The sequence below is a fragment of the Solea senegalensis genome, linkage group LG15, assembly GCF_019176455.1.
Source record: "Solea senegalensis isolate Sse05_10M linkage group LG15, IFAPA_SoseM_1, whole genome shotgun sequence".
Taxonomy (NCBI): domain Eukaryota; kingdom Metazoa; phylum Chordata; class Actinopteri; order Pleuronectiformes; family Soleidae; genus Solea; species Solea senegalensis.
The window spans coordinates 22,485,228-22,496,923 of record NC_058035.1 but is presented as its reverse complement, the minus strand read 5'-3'; the positions used below and the strand labels follow the sequence as shown (position 1 = coordinate 22,496,923).

Genomic DNA, 11,696 nt, shown 5'->3' with positions numbered 1-11,696 from the left:
TTTCTATTGTTATAGTTTGTTCTTTTTGTCGGTGATTCCCACCTGCGCGCCATTGTTGATGGCCATGTGAAGATTTCGCACAAGCAGCTTTCTTTTGGTCTCATGTCAACGCCAGGGGCTGACGCCAAGGACCTGAGGACTGAGATGGTGAGTGCAGTCCTTCCCAGGACACCTGACCTTGTTTGTGTTCTTGCACCCAGCAACAACTTGACTAAGGGGACATTGGATCAGGCTGCAGTGGACTTTGAGGACCTTCTCACCAGTGCCTTGTCTCGGTGGCCGAAGGCAAGATTATTTTAATATGTTCACGTCTTTCCAATCATAATGAATGTGGCTTTATAGGCTGTTGTAGATAATTTCTTTTTATTTCAATGCATGTTTGTGATTATTATATTGCTTGTTTTTAAATAATGTTATGTGTTGTTATAGCTGTTTGTCCTGGACTTCCCTCCGCGCCGGACCGTGGATCAGGACATGCAGAAACTTTTTCGCCAGGAGTTTCACCGTGTGGCTGCACGCAAGGGTATGGCCCAAAAATATTTAGTTCAGTCTAATTGAAGTTGCACGTGTCATTGGCTTTTTCTGGCAAATGGAGAAAGATTTTTTCTGTCACATTCAATTTGTTTTTAAATTAATATGATGCAAACAGATTTTATTTTATTTAAACAAACATTATATTTGTTTGTTTAGGTGTGAGGTACTACTCTATTGCAGAGTTCTTTCCTCTCAGCCAGCGTGACCTGTGGAGTTGGGATGGTGTAAGTGGAAATGATTTGTTTATTGTCCTTTCTTACCTTTATATATATACTAGGTTTTTTCAGAGTTTGTTAGAGCACTGTATAAATGATATGTGTTACTATTATTATCATCATTATAAATAAGTTGATCTGACAAAGTTTGTTTTGCAGATTAGCAACGGTATAAACAGTGCTGTTAATTTGAGTTTGATCTCATATTTTTGCAGGTGCACCTGAGTGATGGATCTGGGATGAGGACGCTGGTGACATTGCTATGCGACAAATGCAGTCAGGAGCTAGCGATGGCTCTTGCACAGGAGGAGTCGCGTAGCATGTTGCCAGCTGTCCCTGCTCCTGCTCCTCGTCTGGCTCCGAGGTTGGTTGTGGTTGGAGAGGCATGCTCTCCACGTCCGTTGCACAACCCATTGGATTGGAAGGTGGTTGAACCACGCAGGACGGTAAATGAGTTGCACACTTTGTGTTTTAGGAGAAACAGAACCATTTCCAAGCAATTGACTGCACAAATGGTCAAAATGTACATGTATAAAATGATATTTTTCATTACAGGGGAGCAGCTCGCCCCCTAAGGGAGTGAAGGTTCAGCTCAGGGTATGTTTTGTTTTTTAATTCACCTTTTGATATCTATGTTTGTTGATTGATGTATCTATTTGGTTTTCTCAACAGAAGTTGTTACTAAAATTCTTTCTTTTTTGTCTCACAAGGATTGTTCCATCCCTCTCACTCCTGTCTGGTTCAGCCCACCAATGCTGGAGATGATGGACAGTGTCCGTCCAGGCAATCTTGATCAGAAGGAGCCCAGTACTTCTGCCAAGGGACCAACGGTAATGTGCATGCTTGTTTATTAGCCAATGATTCCATTTTGAAAAATGAACTGTCAAGACTGCTTATTATCCAAAGTTGTTGCTTTTTAATCATTTAGTTTTTCTTCATTTAGGGGGTCAAGCGTCCTAGGAGCCCTTCTGCTCCAAAGAAGAGCTGTGGAAATCAGAAGGTTTGAGAAGTTGTATTTGTTTTCTAGTGTTTGGCATTAAATTGTGTAAGAACATGGAATTAATTTGTTTGTTGTTGGTTTTTTCTAAGGTGAAGGTGGAGGAGTGGCCTGAACTTCCCAAGGATGTTTCAGTAAGTGCACACTCTGTGAAAGTTATATAATTTCATGAATGGATTATGCAAGACCTTGTTATTTTGAATGTCATTTTTAAGTTGGAAGAGCTGTGGAAACCAGACAGTTGAGCGTGTTACATTTTACTTCTGGTGTTGGGGAGTAAATTGTGGAAGTGCATGCAGTTAATGTTTTTGCTGTGTTCTTTTTTTTTTGTCTAAGGTGGAGGTGGGGGATTGGCCTGGAGTGCCCAAGGCTGTGGCGGTAAGGGCAGATTGTGTGAAATGTATATATTTGTATTTTGCTCTTAAATAAGTTAAAACAAATTTCACTGTTCATATTAGTAGTTGATGGTCAAGATTGAGTTGCATATGCAAATGTTGAATTTTCCAATATTTGATTCCCTGAAAAGTATCACAAGTCCAGGTTGTTATAAATGTACAAATACAGCTGTGTTACAATGTGTAACAAGATTGATTTGGTTTTATTTTCATCAGGAGGTCCCTGTGGAGCGTCCCCGCAGACGCATTGTCTTCAAGAAGAGGCGTACTTCTCAGCAGGTTTGTCATTATTTAGATTATGATTCTATAAAGAATTTAGTTAGTGTTGATAGTGCTCAAACATTCTGGCAGTTGTAACATAGTGAGCAAGTTATTGTGAAGTCATGTGTGAGTCTAACATTCAGTGTGTTTTGTAGCAGGGTGCAGCTGCAGATGTTGTGGAGGTGATGAGTGGACCATCACCTGTGACCATTGAAGACTATCCCCCTCTGCACAGCTCCCCAGACCTCATCCAAAGTAAGGTCGCTGCGAATGTTTATACTTTGCCGGTAACGTTTGATGCTGGGTCTGTTAGTTCATGTGAAGAGGAGATCATAGTGGTCTCTGATACAGACAGTGAGGGTTCCATTTCTTTTGGGTGGACTGATACTTTGCCATTACCGGAAGGTTCAGGGTCTGTTGGGGCAGGTGTAGATGAGGGCACAGTGATCTCTGATACAGACAGTGAGGGTTCCATTTCTTTTGGGTGCTTTGATACTGTGCCGCGAAGTTTTGGGGTGCGTTCTGTGAGGGGATCTTTTCATCAGGGGGATAAGCGTTTTAAATATAGAGGTGTACAGTGTATGGCAGTAAGTTTGGCTGCCATGGCTATGCATAAGACCAAGAGTGTGTTTTCTTGGCAATCAAGACATCTGGACAAGGCTGTTGTTTGTGGTGACAAGATCTACACATCTTTGCTTGACAATAACTTGATTTGTGGTTGGCACACTATGCCGTGTATTCCAGAGTTACCAAAGCAGTTAGATAGACGTGGCCATAGTTATGATTTTGAGTATGGCGATTTTGTGACTGGAGATGTCAATGTAGTTGAGGGAGAGTTTATTGATGCAGGTGTGTGCACAACTCTCAAGGACGGTTTGGAAAAGATGTGTATGGAATATGACACATGCTTTTTCACATTGTTATCCCGTACTTGTGGGATTATTAGGGAAGGAGAACGGTTTGCTGTTGTTGACTCTCATGCACGCAGTGCAGATGGGATGGTGCATCCCAAAGGAAAGAGTGTTGTTGTGTATTTTAGTAGTCTTGAACACTTGATTCAGCATGTTAGTTGTTTTGCTGCAGGATTCAGAGGGACACAGAAGTTGTTTGAGATTGCTGGTGTTCGTGTCACTGTGAAAGTAGATGGTGGTGCTAGCCAGTCATCTTCAGGGAAGATTGGTGCAAAGCGCAGGACTACTACAATACCCACTCGTACTTCAAAGAGGGTTAAAAGGAGTGACCCAATTGATTCAGATGTAGCATTTGTTAGTGAGGTTACAGTTAAGGAGTTGGTGTTTAACCCTGTTCGTAATGATGTAGCTCGAACTTTATGTGACAAATTACATGTGGAGTCAGAGAAAGTCGACGATGTGTTTTCAATAGTTGGTGTGTTGGGGGCTCCGTGCAAAAAGGACACAATAGTTGGTGATGGCAACTGTTTTTTTAGATCAGTCAGTCAAGCTGTGTGTGGTTCACAAAAGAATCACAGGAAAATTAGATTAGCTGTAGTTAAACAATTAGAAGACAATGCTGTAGCCTATGAGAGCATTTTGAGAAGTGAGTTCTCGTCAGTGTCAGAATATGTCATTAAGTCAAGGATGCGTTATGTCGGCAGTTGGGCGACAGAGGTTGAGATTCAAGCAGCAGCAGATTGCTTAGGAGTTTCTATTTTCACTTACATGGGTGATCGCTGGCTTGAATATAGTTGTAAGAATAGCCAGTGTTCCAGTCAGGCAGTGTACTTAGATAATGTCAGCGGTAACCACTATGAGACTGTTGTTTGTGTTCATCAGCCACAGTCACAGTTTTGTTATGGTTACTGCAAAGTAGGTGAGGCTACAACAGGCTACAATTTTAGACAGCACAGTAAAGTAGTGGCACAGGCAACAACCACTATTTGTACTACTGTAAACTATTGTTTTTCTAAACATTTGACAAGTAAGAAGTTATTCAAAAATAAAACTAAATATAGAGAAAATATGTTAGAGAAGTTGAAACGTCAGGAACGGTCTAAAATTAAATATCTGGAGGATGTCATCCATAGAGAGAAAATTAGAGCATTCAATAAAGTGAAGTACACACAAGATGTCAGCCATAGAGAGAAAATGAAAGCACTGAATAAAGAGAAATACTCACAAGATGTCAGCCATAGAGAGAAAATAAAAGCACTCAATAAAGAGAAATACTCACAAGATGTCATCCATAGAGAGAAAATGAAATCTCTCAATAAAGTGAAATACACACAAGATGTCAGCCATAGAGAGAAAATGAAAGCACTCAATAAAGTGAAGTACACACAAGATGTCTTCCATAGAGAGAAAATGAAGCAGATTAGCAAAAATAAGTACTGTTTAAACGTCAGTTACAGACAGAAGAAAAAAAGTACTAGTGTAAGGAAGTATCATAGCAACCCACAGTTTCAGGAGAGTGTTAGAGCAGGGAACAAAGTGAAAAGGCACCTATTGAAAGACAACGCACTTAATTTTGATTTTGTGATGGAGGATTTTTTGTCTAAAGTGAAAGATGGACCAAATTATGTGTGTTCTGTTTGTCAAAGGTTGTTGTTTAAAAAGCAGGTTTTAAACTGTAAAAAAAATCAGTATAACAAGAGTGCAGACATGGCTCTAATTGCAGAAAAATGTATTTCAGAGGAGTATTTACATAAATGTAATGAGGACTGTGAAAGTTCATGTCAGTTGTTGAATTCACCTAGAGGAAAATTGTGGATTTGTTATGCTTGTAATTCTAAGATTAATAGAATGGAAATTCCTCCTGAGTGTGTTATTAATAATTTAGGTGTTCATCCTGTTCCTCCTGAATTGGCTTGTTTGAACAATTTAGAGCAACATTTGATAGCGTTGCATATTCCCTTTATGAAGGTGTTGGCATTGCCTAAAGGAGGACAAAATGGTGTTCATGGACCAGTAACGTGTGTTCCAGCAAATATTGTTGAGACAAATAATTTGCTTCCTCGTTCCAATATGGAGGGGTCTTTGTTGCGTGTTAAACTGAAGCGTAAGTTAACTTACAAAGGTCATTATGAGTATCAGTTTGTTGACACAATGCATGTGCGGCAGGCTTTGTTGTATTTGAAACAGAATAACATGTATTATAAAGATGTAGATTTTAACGAAGACTGGTTGAATGAGTTTTGTCGGGAACAAGAGAATGACAGTGCATTGCAGGAAACGGATGGTTGTGTAGAAAATGATGAAACACCTGCTGAGGTGGATGAAGCTGAGGATGAGCTGTTGCATGACAGGCAGCAACACTGTATGTTCCAGGACACTTGTCTTATGCCTTTAGATATTGGTCAGGAAACACTTGATCAGTATGTTGAGGGTGTTTTGAATGTGGCCCCAGCAGAAGGTAACAACCCTGTGAAGTTACTTTCTAATCGTGAAAATGAAGCAAAGTGTTTTCCTGTGTTGTTTCCACAGGGACATTATGTGTTTCATGACAATAGAGAATGTCGTTTGACCTTGTCGCGTTATCTTAATAATCGGATTCTCCATGCTGATGGCAGGTTTGCTCAGAATGTGGAGTATATTTTTTTTGCACAGTACATGTCAGAATTGGAGCAGGTTGTGTCAAATGTGTCTATAGCTTTGAGGAAAGGCAAAGGAAGTCATGTTCCTAAAAGAGTTAGAGATGTGGTGAATAATGAGGAGTCTTTAAGGAAGTTGTTAGAGTTTGATGATGGTTATCGTTTCCTTAAGCCTATTAGAGGCACTCCTTCATTTTGGCAGGCAGCGCAGCGTGATTTACTTGCCTGTGTTCGTCAGCTTGGTGTACCCACGTGGTTTTGTTCATTTTCTGCTGCAGACATGCGTTGGACTAACTTACTCAGTAGTATTTTGAAACAGGAAGGGAGAGAACAGACAGCCGAAGAGTTAGAATGGGCAGACAAATGCGAGTTGTTACGTCGTAATCCTGTAACTGCGGCGAGAATGTTTGATTTTCGATGGCATTGTTTTTTGAGGGAGGTCCTTATGTCTCCCTCAAACCCTATAGGTAAAATCAAGGACTATTTTTATCGTGTTGAATTTCAGCAGCGCGGGTCTCCACATGTTCATTGCCTGTTTTGGATCGAGAATGCTCCCTTAATTGACCAAAACTCAGATGAAGAGGTAGTTGAATTTATTGACAAATATGTTACATGTGAACTACCCTCTGATGATGACACATTATTGGACATTGTGTCATCTGTGCAGATGCATTCAAAGCGCCACTCAAAAACATGTAAAAAGAAAAACACAGTTTGTCGTTTTAATTTTCCGAGGCCAGCATCTGCAAAAACATTTATTAGTCGTGTTAAAGTAGATGAGGAGATAGTAGAATGTAGTTGTAAAAAAACTGATTCAACAGAGACTGTGTGTTTCAATTGTAAAGAGAGTGATTTTAAAGAAAGAAAGGCGCGTAAAGTAAGGGCTCATGACATTTTGGAAGCAATTAAGAAAGCACTCTCTGATGAAAATCAGAGCTTTGATACAGTGGAACAGTTGTTTGAAAGTTTAAATTTAACTCAGGAAGCATTTGAAGATGCATACAACCGTACGACAGGAGGTACAAAAGTAGTGTTAAAGAGGCAGGTGAAAGAGGTTTGGGTTAACCAATATAGTAAGAAACCTTTGAAGTGTTGGAATGCTAACATGGACATCCAGTATGTGGTAGATGCTTATGCATGTGTGGTGTATATCATTTCATACATTTCTAAAGCAGAAAAGGAAATGGGGTTGTTATTATCAAATGCCCAAAGGGAAGCAGCTAAGGAAGGTAATGTAAGTGCTAAAGAGGCATTGAAAAAATTAGGTGGTGTTTATTTACATAACAGGGATGTGTGTGCTCAGGAAGCAGTTTATAGGTTAACTAACATGCATCTGAAGGAGTGTTCTAGAAAGGTCATGTTTGTTCCCACAGGGGAAAATGTAGTTAAGTTGAGTTTGCCTTTAAATGTGTTAAAACAGAGGGCAAGTACAGATGACATAAACACTGATGAGATGTGGATGACAAGTTTAGTTGACAGATATAAGAACAGGCCCAATGACAGTACTTTTAATGACATGTGTATTACAACATTTGCTTCTGAGTATCGTGTTGTAAGTAAAAATGAAAACTGCAAAACTAAAATTGCGTTGAGCAACAATTGTGGTTTTGTCACAAAGAGAGTCAGAACACAACCTGCTGTAGTGCGTTATGCTCGATTCTCTGAAACAAAAAATCCAGAATTGTTTCATTTGAGTAGATTGCAGTTGTTCATGCCATATCGTGTTGATGATCAGTTAAAACCAGAGGGTTTTGAAACATTCCAACAGTTTTATAACAATGGTAATGTTGTGTTTTGTGATGGATCAATACATCCAGTAAAGTCAGTTGTTGATGTGAATAGGAACAGGTTTGAAGTAGATGCAGACATGTTGGACAATATCCAGAATAGGATTAATGTTGATGGTGTGGAAGAAGATGCATGGTGTCAGTTGTGTCCAGAACAGGAGTTAGAACGTTTAGAGGCTGTGGAGGAATTGGCAGAGAGACAGGAAGAAGTGGCAGAACACCATGAGCATATTCCAGATTTAGCTGTTAATCGTGAGCAGGTACAACATTTGGAGAAAAGAAACGATGTAATGTGTAGGAGTGACGGTTTGCTGTTGGTTAGATCTTTAAATGATACACAAATGCGTGTTTTTTATCAGATTCGGCAGTGGTGTTTAAACAAGGTCTCAGGGAAAAGTCCACCACCTCTACACGTTTTTATCACTGGTGGTGCTGGAACTGGTAAAAGTCATTTAATCAAAGCTATTCAGTACGAGTCAGTGCGGCTGCTATCACCATTGTGCAGTAATCCAGACAATGTCAGTGTTTTAATAACTGCACCAACAGGTATTGCTGCATACAATCTGAATGCAGCAACAATTCACCATACATTCAGTATTGGAGTAGATGTACGCTTACCGTACACTCCACTGGGTGAGGAAAAAATCAATTCTCTACGAGCTAAATTCATTGATCTGCAAATTTTGATAATTGATGAAATTTCAATGGTAAATCCCAATCTTTTGGCATATGTTCACGGTAGATTACGCCAAATGAAACAAAGTGGCAACAAGCCATTTGGAAACATTTCTGTCATTACTGTTGGAGATTTTTACCAGTTACCTCCAGTAAAAGGAAAACCCCTGTATGTAGAGGACTTGAATATTGACTTGTGGTCTTTGTTTACAGGTGTTCAGTTAACAGAAGTAATCAGGCAGAAAGATAGAGTGTTTGCAGAGTTGTTAAACAGGGTCAGGATTCATAGCAAAGGGACACCGATGTTAAAAAGTGATATTGACACATTAAAACATTGTGAAACTGGTGAAGTCAGCTCAGCTTTACACATATATGCAACAAATCAACAAGTGAATGAGCACAATATTCAGCGGTTGTGTGATGTGTGTCCTGACTATGTCACTATTGAAGCTCAGGATTATCAAAATGATAGGAGAACAGGAAAACTAAAGTTGATTGATGGCCATCATGCTAAAGCTAAAAATACTTATTTGGCTGAGCGTTTGTTGTTAGGTGTGGGTGCACGTGTGATGTTGTGTCAAAATGTTGATGTGAGTGGTGGCCTGGTGAATGGAGCATGTGGTGTTGTATCACATATAGTCCAATCAGAGAATGTTAAGTTTCCTAAAATGGTGTACGTGAAGTTTGATGATGAGAATGTAGGTGCAGAGAGGAGAAGACAGTCTCCAACTGTTTCAGCAGATTTAGTGGGTTCTACAGCTATTGCTCCAGAGGAGGAGAGAGCTTGTAGAAAAGGCGGCCTGAGACGTCAATATCCACTTAAGTTAGCATGGGCGTGTACAATCCACAAAGTTCAGGGCATCACAGTAGATGATGTTGTTGTGTGTTTTGACAAGATATTTGCAGCTGGACAGGCATATGTTGCTTTGAGTCGAGTCAGGAGTTTGTCAGGTTTGATTATTGAACAGTTTGACGAAAAGAAGATTTATTGTAGGGGTGACATTAAAGATGCAATCCAAAAAATGTCTCCTTTCTTAGTTGATTGTTTGACAGAGCAGCGATTGAGGGCAAGCAGGTTTAGTGTTTTTTTGATGAATGTGCAGGGTTTGACTCGACATGTGCCAGATTTAGTTTTGTGTACACAGCAGTTACAGCTTAACTGTATTGCTGTAACTGAAACTTGGTTAGCTGCATCATCTTCTGTTGAATCAATAAACATTGAGGGTTATAGTTTTCATGGTTGTTCACGCAGTTCATCTTACTCTAGTGATGACCCCAGATTGGTCGCATTAAAAGAGCAACAACGTGGTGGTGTTGGCATTTATATCGCACCAAACACAGTATTTGAGATAATAGAAGTCCCTTCTTTTAATTTAGAATGCATAGTGTCCAAATTCGCTACACACCTGCTAGTTATTGCAGTTATATATCGTCCACCATGTTATCCCATGACCTTATTTAAAGAACATTTAGGCACATTTCTTGATTGGCTAGATTCACCAAATGAAACTATTGCAGTAATGGGTGATTTTAATGATGATATTTTGAAATCATCATCAACATGTACACTTTTAACAGAAAAAGGTTTTGTTCAAATTGTAACTGATCCAACAACAGAGAAGGGTACTTTAATAGATCACATTTACATTAAACGAGCAGATAATGGGGCAGAATCACTAGTGCTGCCTACATATTTTAGTGATCATGAGGCAGTCCTGTGTTTATTTAAGTGATGGCCGTTTATACCACCACATTGTGGCTGCTTGATCCAACATGAAAACTGTAAAAATCAATGTTTGAGTAGTTTTTTAGTCTGTGATGGATAGTTTGTTCCTTGACATCTATTACTACATAGTGAATATAAATGTGTGAAATGTGTTATAGCTCCATATTAAGTTACTATTGTATTTTTTGAATTCTAAATGTGTTATTGCTCCATATGAAATTGCTTTTGTTTTTGTAGTATTATGAAATGTGTTGTTGCTTTATATGTAATTGCTGTTGTATGAAATGTGTTATTGCTCTATATGAATTTTGTGTTGTATGTGTTGTATTATGAAATGTGTTTTTGCTCCATATGTAATTGCTGTTGTATTTGTTGTATGAAATGTGTTATTGCTGTATATGATTTTTATGTTGTATGTGTTGTATTATGAAATGTGTTAATGCTCCATATGAAATTGCTTTTGTTTTTGTAGTATTATGAAATGTGTTGTTGCTTTATATGTAATTGCTGTTGTATGAAATGTGTTATTGCTCTATATGAATTTTATGTTGTATGTGTTGTATTATGAAATGTGTTGTTGCTCCATATGTAATTGCTGTTGTATTTGTTGTATGAAATGTGTTATTGCTCTATATGAATTTTATGTTGTATGTGTTGTATTATGAAATGTGTTGTTGCTTCTTATGTAATTGCTGTTGTATTTGTTGTATGAAATGTGTTATTGCTCTATATGAATTTGCTGTTGTATTTGTTGTATGTGATTTAATGATGTTGTGAATATTGTTGTTATTTTAAATTATCTATTTGTCCTTGCTGTGCTGATACCCATTTGTCTTGGGCTGTAGGTTCCATATCAAGTTGTGATTGTTATGAATTTATTTGAATTTGCATGTATATGACATCATGAGGACATTTCAATAAATCAATACATGTATTACCAAAATTAACAACTGTTAATAAAAATGTGTCATATAATAATCCTTTCACTTTCCGTTTTTTTTGGAAGAATGCAGTTTTAATCTTATCCTAATGCAAAGTTGTTGTTGCAAGAGTGATTGTCATGATTTCATACATATGAAACAAGTATGTATACTATTAACATAAGAATTTTATATTATTTTACATGAGTTTTGTACAGTCAAATGTACAGAATATTGAAGTCATAAATCACATTCAATTTAAATTGTTTACAAAGTTTGTGTTCAGTGTCACCAAGAGAAATATGGTATTTTACATAGGTTGGGCAGATGTAGCCATGGCAAACAAATCTATCAAAGTTTGAAAGCGCATCACATTATATTTAATTCATCTACAATGTATATGCTCTTTGTCACCAGCAGGTGGAGCTGTGACCTTGGTTTGGCACTACAAGTAAATATTCACAGAGGTGCAATCAAGAACACGGATGATAATGTCAAAGTTCCATTTTATTTCCTGTTTTGAACATTCCACTTCCTATTCCATGTGTTTTGAAGACATGTTCAGGGCAGGTCACTGATCTTCAATGTCACACAACAATTCCTGTGTTGACGCATGAAAGGGTATGAAATGTAATGTTA

At 38.3% G+C, this 11,696-nt stretch overlaps 1 protein-coding gene across 1 annotated transcript; it reads left to right on the top strand.

Moving 5' to 3' along the window:
• The first annotated feature begins 1,128 nt into the window (after positions 1-1,128).
• Positions 1,129-11,489, top strand: LOC122782130. The gene is made up of 9 exons (XM_044046342.1): positions 1,129-1,195; positions 1,305-1,346; positions 1,460-1,579; positions 1,693-1,749; positions 1,839-1,880; positions 2,083-2,124; positions 2,358-2,420; positions 2,558-4,285; positions 11,475-11,489. Exons 3-9 carry the CDS (start codon positions 1,502-1,504, stop codon positions 11,487-11,489), a joined length of 2,025 nt encoding a protein of 674 aa, XP_043902277.1. The 5' UTR covers positions 1,129-1,195; positions 1,305-1,346; positions 1,460-1,501.
• Positions 11,490-11,696: the final 207 nt, after the last annotated feature.